Source organism: Camelus ferus, chromosome X, assembly GCF_009834535.1.
Source record: "Camelus ferus isolate YT-003-E chromosome X, BCGSAC_Cfer_1.0, whole genome shotgun sequence".
In the NCBI taxonomy this organism is placed as follows: Eukaryota; Metazoa; Chordata; class Mammalia; order Artiodactyla; family Camelidae; genus Camelus; species Camelus ferus.
This window is the reverse complement of record NC_045732.1, coordinates 85,186,803-85,204,369: the sequence shown is the minus strand read 5'-3', so window position 1 is coordinate 85,204,369 and position 17,567 is coordinate 85,186,803. Positions and strand designations below refer to the sequence as shown.

General features: G+C 45.4%; 1 protein-coding gene across 2 annotated transcripts; it reads right to left on the bottom strand.

Annotated features, from left to right (window-relative positions):
• Nucleotides 1–5,642: 5,642 nt before the first annotated feature.
• On the bottom strand, nucleotides 5,643–17,088 carry ZIC3 (Zic family member 3). Of its 2 annotated transcripts, none has more exons than XM_032475440.1 (3): nucleotides 15,508–17,088; nucleotides 14,247–14,410; nucleotides 5,643–6,206 (listed from the first exon to the last, which is right to left on the bottom strand). In XM_032475440.1, exons 1-3 carry the CDS (start codon nucleotides 16,562–16,564, stop codon nucleotides 6,057–6,059), a joined length of 1,371 nt encoding a protein of 456 aa, XP_032331331.1. In that variant the 5' UTR covers nucleotides 16,565–17,088; the 3' UTR covers nucleotides 5,643–6,056. The 2 variants fall into 2 exon arrangements, with proteins under 2 accessions (XP_032331331.1, XP_032331330.1); XM_032475439.1 differs by lacking the exon at nucleotides 5,643–6,206 and adding an exon at nucleotides 11,597–13,424.
• Nucleotides 17,089–17,567: the final 479 nt, after the last annotated feature.

Here is a 17,567-nt window from a genome sequence, read left to right as displayed (position 1 = left end):
CTCTGAATGGTTGGCAGTTCAACGTTGGCAAAATGAAGTAGAGAGAATTGAGACAATTGTCCACACTGGGGAAAAAAAATTGGCCTCAAACAACAGTCAGTGTGGAGTTTATTAATTGAGCAGGTCATTCTGATGTACTCAGTCTTAAAAGACCACTGGTAAACAAGCAGATAAATTGGTAGGAAACAGCTTCAAGAGTTTGGATTTTTGCCATTCTCTATAAAACAGCAGTCCTAAAACATTCATATATATAAAACGTCCAGATTCTGCTGGAACCCCTTGTTTAAAAGACACATCCCCAGGCCCTGACATGAGAACTTTGATTTTGTTTATCTGAGCTAGGTCAAGAAATTTTGATCCAGGTGACCTACAAGCTACATAGCAGGCAGCCCCTTGACCCACATAATTCTGTGGAAATATCTAAATAAGCACAAATAAAATGTCAGTTAAGTTACAAAGTCTATTCCATGCAAAACAACTTTGAGTTATTCATCCACTTATTCAACACTCATTTATTGGTGGACATTGTGCCAAGCCAGGCACATAGTAGGTGCAAAACTCAGTTTCTTTAACCTCCAGCTATCTGTATCATTTCCTGATTCCCCACTTCAATTGTCCCTATAAACACAGCTGTTCCTGCACAATACCAGAACATCCAATTCATTTAATGAATTAACCAGTTTAAATATACACAATAACTTCACCAGTAGTATTGAATGTTTTCTGAAATGACTGAAGTTTTGGCTTCAATTAGATATAGCCACTCTTTCAGTTTTAGAAGGTCTAATGTGGTGAAAGTGTTGCCCAAGAACATTCTTCAAAGAAGTAGGACGGAAGAAACCGTGACTATCTTTTGAGAGGGAAACGGGGACTGAGAGTTGTAGGTGGGCAAAGAACGTTCTTTTCACTGGGGACACTTTTGAATTGCTAATTGTGTACATGTATTACCTATTCAAAAATAAACAGAATTTTTACATTAAAAAAGCTTAAAATAGAGAAGTTTCTGGAATGGTCCTTAGATTGTGCCCTGAATTTAATCATTTAAGAGGCAGAGGAAAAGCCCATGACACACTACACGTGCTGGAGGCTAATGCTCAGCCTGAGGATCAATGAGGTTCCCCACTTCCTCCATTCTAAATGATATATTTAAAAATCAAACATAATTATTTGAGCCATTCAATTTACACTTAGCACGGCAACTGTAAAGTTTTTCTAGCACTGAAGAAATGGGTTTTGTCACCTATTTTAGCTAAAGATGCTCTCTCCTGATTCTACCAGGAACTTTGAACAACACACTACGGTAAACACATAATTTTAACATTCATTTTAATCTAAATGAATGTTATACGTGTGCGCACACAAGCCACAATTCCTTTATTGAACAACACATATGCACCAAATAAGTTTCAATTAGAGCAGGCTATGGAATCAATCCTCCCCCAGCCCAATAAAAAATGCCCCTGGCCATACATTTAAAGAAATGAATGCAAATTGAAAACAAATGCACAATTACCTTTTCAAAATGATTTAATTTTAATTAACATATTTATATTGCATGTGGATGCTCAATTTAAAACACTTAAAAGAAGCAAGTGTAGAAGATGTGATAAAATATTGTGTACGAAGATTTTCCATTTATCAATTACTGAATCATTTTCTGATTTAATATTTGCCCAATAGAAAACCATACTGGTTAATTTATAAATTCAAAGTTGTTTCTAGATTTTTCTTCTTTTAAAATAGGGAAGTGGTTATTGTCCTGCGTTCTGATTTTCAAGTAGTATATTCCAACTATTCACTTATCCAAAGTGATTACAGTGTTAATAGAAGCATTTGGGTTTAAATTCAGTGTTCAAATAGCTGTATTATGCAATTAGTCAATATGCAATTACAGGGACTCTAATGGAGCCAGATGCATGCAATCCAGACACATGCAAACTAAAGATTAAGACTTCCTCAGTTTTATGCATATAAGGAAATTATGCAGTTAAACAGGGCTCACTAAAGAATGAACTGCATCCATGAATTTTTGTTTCACCAGTTCAGAGAGATGCCTTAAAACTCTGAAGCTTTTCAACACTGTAACAGTGGCGTGAAGTTTCAAGAACCCATAGCAAAGACAACAAAAAAAGATGTCCTTAATGTTTTTCCTAAAGTAGGGCTTCTTTCCCCTCCCCCACTCAATTTATTTCACAATGTCTTATCAGAAAGTCTTGTGAGAACGCTTCCTGCCCTCTCTTTCACAAGATTAAATCTAGTGCCTTGAACATAAACACTGTGTTTCAGTATTCAACAACATAGCATTCAATGGAAGAAGCTTCATTTCACATCCTTCATATACCCGCAAATCAGGCTCAAAAATCATGGAAGACGCCTAAATGATCAAGGAATAGATGCCTGATGGAACAGATGCACAGATGCCGTGCTGGAAGAAAAGACAAATGCTGAAGTGCATAATGATTTTGAAAAGATTTCTTTATCAAACATGTCATTTGTTTGAAAGACCAGAGTTGTTGGCATCAGATGTGGGATATCAGCTTGTTAGCAAAGTGAAACATGATGGCTGCTAGATACTGGCGATTGATGAATCAATTGAAATCACTGATGTTGCTCCACTGAACATCTTCATTTAATATGTCAATGGTCAAAAGCTAACGGAACACCTTCTGTATTGGGTTATCACCACAACCAATAGGATGTCACATTTCAGTGGATACCCTGGCTAAATATTTTTTGTAAAGAATAGTGAAGTCTCCAAAGAAATGTTATCAGCTCGCCAACCAATTATAAACTCTGTTGGTGATTAGCTGCAAAAATAGACTATGAGTGTAGCTTTTCCATGTCAGTTCTGCCTGGGTAAAATTAGTGAATCATTTGTAAGCAATTTCTATGAGCTGGATTTATATCAAGATGTGAAAATGCACTTATTTATCTGTACTACAAATAGCCTGTTATTGACTCTGGGACATTTACAGAGGGAATCACTGGCAATAACAATTTTCTCATTTCATCAATGAAGTTTCTGATGACCTAATTTTTAAAAAATGGACTCCCCCCCAACCTCCGCCAAAAGTGCAATAAAAAAAAAACAGAAGCAGGAATTGAGATTCTTCACTAATAATCTAAGCGGGTGTTCTCCTGCCCCCACACCCACCCTTCCCTGTTCTATAGGAAAAATCTGTGCCGACTGACTTGATCTTTTGGATTCTGATCACACCTACAGGAGGGTCCGGCCACAGGAGGCACTACAGCACTGCACTAGACAGTTTTCAATTGGTCATTTAATATAAACTTGCTCTTACTCGGTAACAAACGACCAACACTCAAAATAAGTTTAACAAGGCGGACCCCGGCTTCTAATAGGGCAGAGAGTCAGGAAGAAAGGGATAGACAAAGGTGACAAACCAGTGAAGAAAGGAATCATGAAAAGCCTCTATACAAAAGCCATTATCATTCGGCAGTACCGCCTCTCTGGGAAGCTCCAAGCCCTCAAAATCAGTGAGAAGGAAAGAAATACTTCCCACTCAGACAGTTCATCTGGGGAGAGCTTAGTGTGTTAGTATTTTTGTTTTGCTTTACTGCATAGAGAGACCTATAACTGAAAAAACATACATTTCATAACACCATAATACAGCATTCCTACACTTTCATTCGAGCCTCAATTTCATCAACATAAAATAATCAGGGTATTCTTTTAAAACATAATACAAACCAAAAGTATGGCTTTAAAGTAGTAAGACTGGTGGCTGATGTTTGTTTTTTATCTGAAGCGAGGCCATCACCCTAGGGAGTCCATAAACTTATTCTAAGGATGCTGACATTGGTCAAAACATTTCGGGGACTCCTCTTTGGGAATTGCCTTCAGAGCTAGCTTTCAAGCCCCACAAGAAAATCAGTCTCATTACTCTGTAGTCACACCCGCATAATACTAACATAAATTTAGTAGGGGAAAACTGAATAATTTAAGACATCATAAGATTTAATCTTTTCGTTAAATGTGAATGACAATTTTCACATCGTAAAATTGTCATTTAATTTAAATATAGCAAGAAATTAAGCTGTTGACTAAAGTAAAAATTCGGTCAAATTAAAACCATTAAATGACTATGTTTACAGATTTTAAGTACACAACTTATTTTTATCTAAGAATAAGTGTATTCATTGGAAGATAATGAACAACAGGCATTTAATAACATTTTAATTTTATCTGTTTAAATATTCATAGCTACGTTCATAAACCCACATGCCTGATCTAGTGATTATGCTTATGAAATGCAGTATTTCTTAAGATGCCCTAAGTCTCCATCTATTTTCTGAAAACTGCATTAATTTGCACCCCCGTACAAATCACTGTATGTTTTTAGTAAAATATCTCATAATATTAAACATAGGAAACTACCCAAAAGCAATGAAACAATAGCTACCTGCAAGAGGAAAAGGAGGGAATTACCATTTGTTCAGGGCCTACTCTGTGCCAGGCTCTTTATGGACATTTTCTTGGTTAATCCTTAGGCTAACCTGAGGAGGTATTATCACAGTGCAGCTGGCTCATGCACAACTTGGTAGTTTACCTTTCCAAGGGCTTTTTAAAATAATCCCATTATAACACTCCACTGCCTGTCTGAAAGAACACAGTTCTTATTCTTAAAAACAAAAACAAAACAAAAAATTCTACCAACATCTTTCTAGGGGGATATAAGAATGTCAAGTTCTAGGGAATTAAGAATCAAAGAATCATAGTTTTTCTAGACTGGCAGGTACTCCTACTCTCAATGTAAATGAACAACAAAAATCAGACAGAGATGAGCTGTCTTTCCTCCTACTTAAAAAATTATAGTAGCATCAGTCTACTTAGCAGAAATTTTAATAAAACTGATCTAAAGAACCAATAGCAATATACTCTATCACGCTGCAATTTTACAATACCTCATCATGGCATAATCATGTCAAATAAATAGAATGATGGCCACTCACAGATTACATTAGATTACAGATGTTAAATTTAAAATGAGAAATCAAGTATCTGGAGTTCGAAGAATTTCTCTGAAGTGTCTTCATCTTCTCTAACACTAATTAATTAACAACAACTTGGGCTTTAATAACACCTATATTCCATGATTCTATAAGTGTTCTAATCAATGGCTGACAAGTTGTCTGCCCCAAGAACCACTTTGAGGTTCCTGAATAATATACATGTAATGTGCTATGCTGCAGCGTCCCCTCTCCAGAGACCCTCCTTTCTCCTTTAAGGTTATTTTCAGCTTTGTCTTTCCCTCTCCTTCTCACCCAAAAGTGGTGTTCAAATGCTTTTTTCTCCAAATTCTCCTACCTCCATTCCTTCCTTCTAACCAACCCAATCAATCCTTGCCTCTGAATTCTTCCCCTGACCTCCCCAGCACCTGGCCCTGAGTCCCTCCTGGAACACAATGTGAGCTCAAAACAGTTGGTTGGGGCTTGTTCAGTCGGTTGTTTTTTTTTCCCCCAAGTTTATTGCTCAGTGAAAGCCAAGCTATATCATGAAACATGTGAACAGAATATAAACTGTCCCAATTCAACAGGTTAATCAAGGTTATTTAAGGGCTATAGTTGCCACTGTAATAAAACAATAATCACAAAAAAATAATTTAAATGGTTTTATTTAAGTCAAGCAACAATTGCAGAGATCCTGGGAATCGCTTTTTGAACACAAACATGAAATTAACAAAACAAGTATTTATAGTTCTAGTTTTAAACACTTGAGTTCTACATGTGGAACGCACATATTTGAAAAAGATTTTCAACAAGGTCAACACAATGCATGAGATAATACACTCTGGGTTATGAATTAGGCCAGTCTTCACCTCCATCTTCCCATTTACGATCCTAAATTGGTAGGGAGGGGGACATGGGGGGTGCTTTGTTGCTTTTTCATTTCACAAATGATTGCTCAACACAGAATGAAATACACCAAAAGAAGAAAATAGTCTTTTTATACCTAGGGAAGAAGCTACTACTCTTAAAATGATCACTTCAAGGTAACAGACATCCAAATTGATGTGGTTTTCTTTGAAACCTCATCAGTAAATCATTTCTTGCACAGTAGGTTCGGCATTAACCCTGCATTTTGGATAGGTAGTGTTATGGAGGGCTGGCTGCTGCATACCAACGTCAGTATCAAGTTCTTCGTCAGGAATTAGAGACTGTCCCGGATACCAAGCAGGACAACACTGGCAAAAAAACAAAAAATGAACTGCAGATGGGTCAAAACAGGCTACATCGACTCTTATAAAAATTTCATAAAATGTTACTGAATATGTTATTTTAAATGCTAGTTTATAATAAAACACGATGAAATCTTTTATTTTTAACACCTTATGTTCAAATGGCCTTTTACATGGGTTGTCTTTTAATAAAACACATTAGACAACACACACATCCTAGTAGAGAACAAACACTATAAACTTGCCATCTGGTGAAGGCTAATATTATAGTTACTATAGAGCTCACATTTCTCTACTCCTCAGATTAGTAAACAGTTTGAACTGTTATCACATTAAAAATATACAAAATTGTTTGCTGTTAACGATTTTTAAAGAAACATATTTTCTTTAGCTTTAACAGATTTTTTGAAACAGAAATCTTATTCAAAGAAGTTTTGCTCCTCTGTTAGTTCCTATTAGTCCAAGTCCTCTGAACACCCCCCTTTTAAATGCTTCTTGCAAACTTAGTGTTTTTCAAGCTGTAAATTTCAATAGTTATGGTAGAAACCAAACCTCAGTGGGAAAAGAAGTGCTCTTTAGAGTTGTCATTCAAACAAATATGAGTTCTACCAATTTTTCATTCGTCCAGTTTTACAGACATTCCATTCACATAACTCCAATGAAAATCAACCACAGTTTTGCCATATCAAATGACCCAAAGAACACCGCAGGTATCCGGGGGACATAGTTCACCAGTGCATCTTTAGCTTGATTTTAAAGTCTACTTAGAGACAACGTGGGCTCTGCAGTTCTCAAAGAGATAAACTGCCTACCCATTGGCTAAAGATTTTTCAAGTTAATGAACTTTTCATTTTCCACACTTTTGCTACCAAGAGATTTAACCAGGGAAAAGTTCAAACCTCAGGGTTCAAACAACAGCATGAAAAAATAAAGTATACAGCAAGCACCATCTACTTCCTTTGATCTCTCAAAGATGTCAATACTCTATTCCAGTGAGGGGGTGGAGTGAAGTGGCTGAGCCCTGGAAGGAAACTTCACCCAAGGGGGGTAAAAATCTGTTTGGTGGTAATTTCAAAACAAGTTTCCAAACTGCAGAAGAGACTCCAGCCCCTTTGACTTGCAGGAACCACACATAAGAAAAGGACAGAAAATACTACAAGGCATTTATTTTAATTGCCCAGGGGTTTTCAATGCAAAGCACGACAACTTAAATGCATATTCCAAATTCTTGCTCCAAAGCCGTCTTCTTTGTGCACTGAAAAGGAGGAAAGACAACCCCATCAATTGTTCTCTGCAGATAAAGGCACTGTTTTGCAGATTTCCCCCCAAATCTGGGCTGGCTTTGCTAATGACCTGCCCACCCACCTGGGGCCCTTCCCAAGGTGGCCCACGGGAACTGCCCCCACACCTTCGGGAGCCTGAATGTTCGACAGTGGGCTTCCCCAGAAGGCTCTTTTCGTTCAGCCGTTGGCTTCCACGAAGAAGAAACCTGAAAGAATTCTTGCCGCTTATTCTCCTAGAGGAGGGTCAATAACTACACATTAAAACAAAACAAAAATAAACCCACATTGTTTTTTCCTCACGAAAGAAATCTAAAGGCGAATCTGCAGCATTTTTCTGCAGAGAAAACACGAACTCGTGATCCCAGAGCTACCAGGGGGTTCTTTCACACACCAGCATTAAGGCAGTTAAGCAAAAGCTGAAAGTTTTCGGGATTGTGGCCTTTTTTTTTTTCTTTTCCCATAAGACCACCAGCTGTTAGAGCACACACAAAAGCGCACAGACTGCCATTTTTCATAGGCCCACATTTAAATGAGATATACAGAAAACGGGGCCTAATAACGTGTAGGGTCCGACTCGCAATGGCATATCCGTGTTGCTAAGCCAGTGCATTTTATTTAGAAACGGTGCCTATGTGTTCCGCTCGTGGGCCCAGCCATTGTCCTGGAAGACAACTGTCCACTCCTTGGCATTTTTCGAGACTCGAAGGTGCTGTGGCATCCCGACCCGGGCACGAAGCTCAAAATGGTATCCCCACCCCAAAGGGCGCAGGGGAAACGATTTAAGTCGGGACTAGGGGGCGGGGCGGCCTCTGGTGGGTTTCAGGTCCAAGCCCACGCCCGGGACCCCCACCCCTCAGAAGGCTCGCCAACTTCCCACGCCCGGGATGCCCTGGAAGAACTTCTTCGCTTCCGTCTTTTTTTTTTTTTTTTTTAACGATTTTGCGCTCGGCCCCCACGACCTACATTCCCCCGCGAGGCGCTCGGAGCTGAGGAATAACAAGGGAGTTGAAACCACACAACAGTTCGGCAGCCCGCAGTCAGCGCTTTGCTGCGCTCTGCGGGGGTTCGCATCCGGCCGCCATGTTCCCGACCCGAGAGCCGCCCCAAAATCAGCCCCCCTTCCCCACAGTCCTCCCCTCCGCCCCGCTCCCGCTCGACCGAGGCCGCCGCGCCGCAAAACCTCTTTCAACTCTCCCCCGCCGCCCCCTCGCCGCAAAATCCGACTCGACGGCTGCGGGCTGTGCGCCTGCGCGCGGCGCGGGCGTGGGGGCGGCAGGGGGAGGCCGGCAGGGCCCCGACCGCGGCTTGAAAAGGCCGGAGCGACGGGGAGCGGGGGAGGGGTTGGGGCCCGGGCCGGAGCTTACTCTTTCCTCCCAGCGGGTCCCCGCTCGGCCCGGCGCGGCTCTCACACGTGCGCGCTAAAAACCCACTTCAAAGTCTGTTCTTGGCTCAGAGGCGGCCCCCTCTGGACCGGCCCCTGGGCCCTCGCGCGGACCGCCAACCAGGCCCTGGGCCTCGCCACCCCCTCCAAACCCTGGCGCGGCGAAGAGATAGGGAGTGCTGAGCGCGAGGATGCTCGCTTAAAGAGCTCCGGGCGCCGGGATCGGCCTTCGGGCGTTCGAGTACCTCCCTCCTTCCCCTACCCCCACCGCCGCCACCGCCTTAAGAAAATGAATGGAACACAAAGTTTGCGGCCAGCGCTGCGCTGTGGCCTTCGGAGCTCACCATTGTTTGGGCTCGTATTGACCCCAGGTCCGGATTAGGCAGCGGCTGATTCCTGCTTTACAGCCCCGCGGGCCTAATGAGGCCGAGAGGCGATGGGGCGCGAAGCGTCCTCGGAGCCCGGGCGACCGCCGGCTTACGGCCGCCAAGGGCCCTGTAGGTGGAGGTCAAAGGGTCAGCGGGCTGAGACCGCGAGAGAATTGACCCTAGGAAATGAGGTCCCCTACCCCCCGGCCCCAGCTTCGATCGTGCCTTTCAAGAACTTGGTGTGTGGACAGGTACCCTGGACACCCCGATGAGGGGCCTGAGAACCCCGAGCCCGAGCCCTGACTTCCGGAAACGCCTGGCCTCGTCCCGGGGCAAAGCCCAGCTAGTGGTCTCGAGGGTCAGACAGCCCGAGAGAAAACCAGCCTAGCTGCCAGGCGGAGATCCCGCGCTTCAGGGGATGGACAAGACGGTGGAGATTCTTTCAGAAACTTAAGGGCTAGACTTCGTTCGTTTGGAGGGGTGGAGATGGATATAGGGGGAGGAGAGGGAGCCCGGGGCGAAGAGACAAGGAGACAGCCGGCGGCGAGAAGGGGGGAGGGGCGAGGAAGTCCTGAACACAACTTTCCTGGGAGGCTTTGTGAGCGGAGGCGGTCCCTGCTAGCTCTCCAACCTTTGCAGTAGCTAAGACCGACTGCCCTGCTTTAGCCCGGACGCTGATCTTTAACCTTCCAAACTGGATGAAGTCCAGACTTATGTCTGCGTTAAAACAGACATCTCCCCTTTTCCCACCCAACAGTGGAAATATTAAAGCTAAACTACCCATTTTGGAAAAGAGAATGGACTTTTAACAAAAGTCTTACCAGGTGCAAGAATAACAGGTAGATCACTAAGAATCCAGCTGACATTCATGGTTTCCAGCTGATCTATCTTTAGGGTTGCAAAGTTTTTTGTTGGGAGAGGGAGAGCCTTATTCTTTAAGGTATTTACTGAAAATTCAGGAATGTAAGTGTGCGTTCCCAGAGTCAGACTATGGGTAAAAAAATGTGAGAAAAGTTTTCTACTAAAACTTTTCTTTGCAACAAACGACAAGGGCAGAGGGCATAGACTGAGAAATATGATACTACACCCAGATTAGAGGAAATCATGTAGAGGGGCAAAGCTTTTACATTATCTTAATGTTGGTTATCTTTGTTATGGGCATCTTCCACTCTTAGGACACAATACTCTACTGTAAAATTTTATGGTAGAATAATTTCAAGCCTACTAAGGAAAGATCAAACTCTATGTCTCCAAAAATGTTTAATCTATTTAATTGGGAGGTGATGAGAGAAGCAAGTTTTCTGAAATAATCTTGCAATCAACCCATCCCTCTACTCCCATTTAAGGTTAAGTTGGGAGTGGAAAGGGAATTCATGGAGAAAACAGTAAACTGGAAGTTCAATGCATATTTCAGAAGAAAAACATTATTTAGACTTTGGTTGGAACACATTTAGAGCCAATCATATGAATACACACTTTCTGAAAACTTGCTGAACATTTTAAATGGTCTCTGGTTTGAAGTGAAGGAAAAATCCTGAAATACGAATCTGGTCCAGCACCCTCAACGTCAAGGTCAAGACTGGAATGTCTGGGGTAGGAATGGTAGACTGGCCAGGTTACCTGCTCATCACTTGTGAAGTCATCCCAATTGGTTCATGGCATTCAGGCCCCTTGCCTTGTCTATTGGTAGAGGAAAGTGCAATAACCCCCATTCTCCACAAACAATAAAAAAAAAAATCGCATCCAAAGCAATTTGCAGTTAGAAACTGTCAATTAATTGTCTGTTGACAAAGATCAGTAGGTAACTTAGACTGCTTCAACTGTACCCAAGAAATCAAAGTTTCTTTTAATCATCAGAAGTTCTCTGAGCATTTCAATTTAAGGTTGATTTATTTGAACATGGAAAAAATCAGGCACCAAATACAAAAATGTTATAACATAAATAGATGTGCCAAGACTTTATTTCTTCAAAAAGAACAATAAACAAAATTCTAGAATTCAAAATGATTATGTATAATACCAAACTGACTGCCACCAAAAAACCTAGAGCATTACCCCTTCTAAAGAAGGAATACTTAAGCCTATTTCATTACATTTCTAAATTCTTTACAATTCCTTATCTCCACCATTCTATTTGCTGATTTGCAAGTTGGTTATTCATGCAGAGATTGGGCTCTCAATATTAAACAGCACCCTAAATTAGTAAAAAAAAAGAAAGTCTCAATACTCTACCCACTCCAACCCCCCAAAATAGTAATCAGTTTCTTTTTCATATAACAACTGTAAAAGAACTGTTTGTCCAAATGAGTTGCTTCGCTGAAGATTAAATGGATTGTTAATATTTTATCACAAAGCAAACAACCATTTTTCATTGTTATTGATTTTAATGGAAACAATGCTCTTAACATCTTTGCCTACAAACCATGAACTTTAAAAATACATATTTTGCAAATGTTTTTCTTTCCATAATATCATTTCAGAACCGCTGCAGTTATTACACCGCTATAAAAATGTTATGAATAATTGTGATAATTACGAATTGAACTATATACAGCAAAACAAATCAGCCTTTGCCTTCCAAAATTGTAAATGGACTATGGTTCTTTTAAGAAGCACTTTAATCATAAGTAAGCATGGCTCAACTGGCCTTACTCATCACCACTCTTTCAGACATATGCTTACTTTTGAAAATATATAGATAGCTAGATAGATTTGATAGGCAGATTAGATAAGTCATAGATACAAACATATATAGGTATATGGGTGATCTTTCGATAGAATAGACAGACATGCATCCTGCCGCAATGTTCATTTTTATGTAAGGTAATAAAAAAAAAAACTAAGGGACATAAAACTCATTAGGTTACCTTATGTTTATATATGTAGGGCAGGGATGATTAAATCCAGCTTCTCAGTCTTTGAAGTACAAGATTGAGATGTCATGGCCACTAACTGAATTGGTCAGTAATATCTGATTTGCATGCTGAAAATCCAGGACAAACACATTTAAACTCGCAGTTAAACAACTATCTGAGCTAGAGATAAAGAAAGGAGAGTCTTCCCAGATGGAAACTGACACTGTAAGGAATCTATACTGCAATAGAAAAATAATTTAACAATTAAAAAAGGGATGAGTGAGTTATAAATACCAACAAACAAGATTCATTTGCTCACGTCTCCTCTATGTAGGAGGCTGTTACAAAATAAGAGAAAGGAGTCAGTGGTTCAAAAATTGTAAATTGTGTTCTTTCAAAACAATAAAATTTAATGCTAAAGAGGTTATAATCAAAAGCTGTACAGAATTTTGTTAGAAAACATTTATCCATAAATATTGTTCAGTTCCCGGCACTTGTAGCAATAATTAAATTACAAACGATAAATATGGCATCAATGGATATGTATTTACAAAAAAAAAAGTTATTACAAAAGGCAACTGTATACTAAACATCACAATCTTGTGTAGAGTAACATCACATCCTCAGCCTGAAAAAATACTGAACAACAGTTTCAACCCCATTAGACAAAAATACATTCACAAGTGTAATGCTTTGAGGAAAAGTTCAAGACATAACAGGACTTTGGCACGGTTGAAGACTGTGAGAGTTTAAACAATCACCACTAAGGCGAAGATTTTCCATCAGTTTTAACATCACCACCACCACCAAGCCTTCTATAACTTCCTCTCAAGAAACAGGACGAGTTAAAATGAGCTGAAGGCGTTTAGGGATGGGGTGAGCAGAGAGCAAGAGAAAGGGGAGGAAAAAGCAGTGAAAAGATTTTTTTTTAATCCTTCAAACGCCAAAACATATTTTCTAATCCTGAGAAAAGGGCATGTCTACTTTTGGATCTTGCCCCCAAAAAAACCTTCCTGGACAATTGCAATTAACAGGATGTAGCCCTACATATGGCCTCTTGCCTTAAAACTCCATTTCCATCTGATTGGTCTCAGTTTTCTTTTTAAAATGCATTTGGTCCATTCTATGGTTTACAGGGTTTGTGTTTGTGTTTGTCCTCAGACGTACCATTCGTTAAAATTGGGAGGAAGTCCAGGGTTGTGGCTGGTGCTAGTTTGAACTGCAGAAGGGGTTTTAGTGGTATCTTTACTGTTTGCAGAAGCTATAGCGGGTGGAGTGGAAGATTCATAGCCTGAACTGGCAGCAGGGGAGGAATCTGACCCTTGAGATTCATGAACCTAAAATTAACATGTATATATTATAATGAATATAATTCCAACTGGCATTGTGCAAGCAAAAACAAGAGCAGAATTCAAGCACTTTAAGAGCAAGACCGCCCAGTGACCCACTTAAAAGAGAAATGCTGCTGATTCTGGTTTTGTGTTTTTAATTTCCACATTACCGAGGTCTAGAAAACCCGAAGATGTTCGCCAAAACAGTTTGAGTCCTAAGACTGGCATTACGGAAAAGGAATAAAGCGCTCTGGTTTATTAATGCCCCTTCAAAAAGGCTTTCTCCGCGGATGGAGCGGGGTAAGCACTTAGTCTTTGGGGTCCTATAAAATACTCACGCCGGGCCCAGGTTTCGCCAAGCCCGCTTTGGCTTGGGAAAGCAGGTACAGAGAAAGGTGGCACGGGCGCCCTAGACGCTGCGAGGGCTCAGACAAATGCGTGGGAATCGCACCGCGCTCCTCGGCCCTATTGTTTTATCGGAAGCCGAAGAGCCAATGAACCACCCACTCCCGGGTACGGCGCGGGCGCTCTCGGCTCTCACCGCGGGCTGAGCCGGCAAGAGGCGGCCACTGCAACCTCCAAGCCCTGGCGAGCTCGGTTAGAGCTTCCCAGTAAACAACCGACTGTTCCCTCTGCTCCCTCCTCCTCCCCACTGAGCTCTCCCCCGCCCCCCTCTGGGTCCCCGAAATGGGTTCAAGGTGTCACCGCTGGAGCAAATCGGATTTAACGTGGAGGATACGGGGTTGGCAGCGCGGGCGCTTCCGTTCCTAAGCCCGCTGTCGGACCGAGTGTTTATAAACCGCCGACCGCTAATAAAGAGGTAATTACCTTCATGTGCTTGCGCAGGGAGCTCGGGTGCGTGTAGGACTTGTCGCACACTTTGCAGATATAGGGCTTGTCCGAGGTGTGCACATGCATGTGCTTCTTGCGGTCGCTGCTGTTGGCAAAACGTCTGTCACAGCCTTCAAATTCACATTTGAATGGTTTCTCACCTGCAAAAGGCAGAAACGCAAAGGAGGGGAAATATGGTCAGGACCCGGGAGCTTCCTTGGGCCAAGCAGCGGGAGGCAGAGCGCCCGGCGGTCTTCCCGGAGAGGGAGCGCCGACTGGGGGCGGCTGCGGCATCTCTTTCCCCTGGAGGAAAAATGGAGAGGGCTGGTTGAGCCTGCTGGAGTGGGGAGTGGTGGTCGGGGGCGGGGGTAGGGCAGGGCCGGCCCAGAACTTGCCAGTCCCTTTGTTCTCGCGCAGAATGCGTAAGCCCATGGCTCCTCCAAAGTTTCCCGTAAGTTGTGGTACCAACCTACCCGGCCCAGGGCTTCCAAGTAACCAAGGCCGGGCGGGACAATGGACTGGGAACGGGACAATCCCTTTTAGTTCCTCCTTTGTACCTTTTAATTTGCCTCTTTCAAATGCAGCGGTTTTTGCTAAGCCCCGTGTTAAAACGCTTGGGTCTGCGTACTTAGCGTTCGAAAAGAGAAAACTATATAAATCCAGGGGCTCCAGACAGTTTTACAAGATGTTCTGAACAAGCCACGAAACTGTGGTGCCTTTCCTACTTTAGCTTTCCTCCCGGAGGACTGAATTGAACCTGGAACTCCAAATAAAAATAGTTTGACAAAAGTATCAGTCATTTAATTAGGAGATGTGCCAATCAAGGGTAAAAAAGAGCGGAAGTAACCAAAAGTTAGTTTTCATTAGCATTTCTATGGTTGCCTCCCCAGAATGTGTACCGAGAGCGAAGTGGCTTGTAAGCAATTCCTCTCCACACGTTCGGAGTCCCTTCACAGTAACCCAGAAAGAGACAAAAAGAGGCGGCGCCAGTTGGTTCCTGGGCGCGAGAAGATTCCAATTAGTTTCTGAGACCGCAGAGCCGTCTGCCCGGGAAGTTAGAACTGGGCAAAAGCGCCGCGGGGCGGGGAGTGCGAGAGGTGGAGGGACACTGACAGCGCTACTTTTTTCGAACAGCCCTGGAGGGGCGCCGCCCCTCTCTTTGGCCGCCAACACTCTGCCTCGCGCTGAAAAAGTCGACTTCGTGGCGCGGTGCCGCGGCGCCGCGGCGAATCCCGCGCCCGCCCGCCTTCCCCCTTACCTGTGTGGGTCCTCTTGTGGATCTTGAGGTTCTCGGAGCGGGCAAAGATCTTCCCGCAGCCCGGGAAGGGGCACGGGAAGGGCTTCTCGCCCGTGTGCACCCGAATGTGATTGACCAGTTTGTACTTCGCCTTGAAGGACTTGCCCTCGCGGGGGCACTCCTCCCAGTAGCAGACGTGGTTGTTCTGCTCCGGGCCCCCCACATGCTCCATGGTGACATGTGTCACCAACTCGTGCATGGTGCTGAAGGTCCGGTCGCAGCTTTTCTTGGGCCGGCTCAGCTGAGCCTCGTCGATCCACTTGCACGACAGCTCCTGTTTGATGGGCTGACGCATATAACGGAAGAAGGCGCCAGGCCCGTGGTGGGCCGCCACGTTCACGCCCATGTTCATGTTCATGGGGCTGTAGTTGGGGAACTGCGCGCCGGCCGTGTAGGGGTCCGTGCGCGGACTGGCCACTGGGCGGTACGGGTCGGCGCGGCCGAACAGCTCTCCGCGCAGCCCCAAGTGGACCTGGTTGTTGTCCACGTGCCCTGTGGGCGACGGGTGTCCGGCACCTTGCTCGTGCAGCCCGGGGAAAAGCAGGTAGCCGGGGGGCTCAGGAATACCAGCTGGAGCGTGCAGGCTGCTCGCCGAGCTGGCGAAGAGCCCGTGCTGCCCGCCACCCGAGGCCGCCTCGCCGAGCCCGGAGCCACGCTGGCGGAACAGAAAGTCGCGCGTGGAGTTGAAGGCGGCAGAGGCGGCACCGCCGTAGCTGGGCACCTGGCCGGCGTGGTGATGGTGGTGGTGGTGGTGGTGATGATGGCCCAGGGCGTTGGCGTAACCCGAACCCTGTGGCGTGAACGCCGAGCTCTGGCCCGAAGATAGATCGTGCGCCGCGGCGGGGCTCAGCTTGAAGGCGGCGGCGGCGGCGGCGGCGGCGGCGTGGGGCGAGTCCCCGAAGGGATTCAGCCCCATGCCTGCCGGCTCGCGGTTGGGCATCTCGTGGTGGCGCGGCGCGCCGAAGCTACCCACTCCCAGCCCAGGGAACTGCGGGCCTCCGTCCAGGAGCATCGTCATGGGTGGGGTGTTCTGGGCACCAGCGATCCGGCTGAAATGAGCGAGAGTGCGGGCGAAGGAGATCTCCGAAGTGTCGTAGTCGGAGAGGGGTGGCGGCGGTTGGACACTGTCGGGAGACCCCCAAGGCGGTACCAGGGGCTGCAACTTTCCGTCGCTGCGAGAGTCTCCTGCAGAGGGATAGGAAGGAGGAGGGGAAGTAGAAGGACCTGGAAGGGGGAGGAGGGGGGAGAAGGAGGGGGGAGAAGGGAGGAGAAAAGACTCTGGGACTAGATCTGGTTTAACAAACTAACAGGCGCGCACAAAGAAAAATAAGCAAAATAATAAGTGGAGGGCGGAGTTTGCCAATCCTGTCCCGGGCACCCCTCCTCTCCCCGAGAGCGCAGAACCGCGGGGCCAGGAGGCTCCCTCGGCACGGGCCTCCCGGCTAGACTGCGCTGAGGAGCAGAGCCGGCTCGCGGCCGGCGGGCAGGAGGCAGGCTCGGTCCTCGCCGCTCGCCGCTCGCCGCGCCAGTCCCAGCCTCTTCGCCTCCAGAGTAATGTCCTTGGACTGATAAAGTCAATCACTCACTCCTCTCACATAAACCAAGCGGGAGGCCGCGCGGCGCGCGCCAATGAGGAGCCAGCTGGCCCGCGGTCACCTGACCCCCGGCCCCGCAGCCCATTGGCCGTTGCCGCACTGATTGGCAGCGCGGAGCGGGGAACATGGCAGCCGCGGCCGAGCGACCGCCGCTGATTGGGCCGTGGCCGGGCCCCTGGCAGGTGAGGCGGTGGCGGCCGGGCGTCCGCGAGTGGGCTCCGCGGGGCTGGCGCTGCGCTCGGGAACTGGACCCAGGCTCGAGCCGGCGACCGGCGGGGCGGAGCCGGGCGTCTCCCCGGCTTCCCTCCGGCCCGAAGCGTGCAAGCACCCCTCGCGACGCGCGCGCTTTACCCGCTTTGGCCAAATGAACTCTGCCCCGCAAGAATCGTTCCCACCGTCGGCGCGGCGCTGGACATCCAGCCCCGC

Bases quoted from the DNA above. Each gene is read 5' to 3' on its own strand.
- ZIC3 (XM_032475439.1), bottom strand. From the start codon at position 16,564: ATGACGATGCTCCTGGACGGAGGCCCGCAGTTCCCTGGGCTGGGAGTG. The intron at 14,411-15,507 runs GTAAGGGGGAAG...TGCCTTTTGCAG, and splicing joins CCACAAGAGGACCCACACAG to GTGAGAAACCATTCAAATGT. The intron at 13,425-14,246 runs GTAATTACCTCT...TGTTAATTTTAG, and splicing joins CCCTGCGCAAGCACATGAAG to GTTCATGAATCTCAAGGGTC.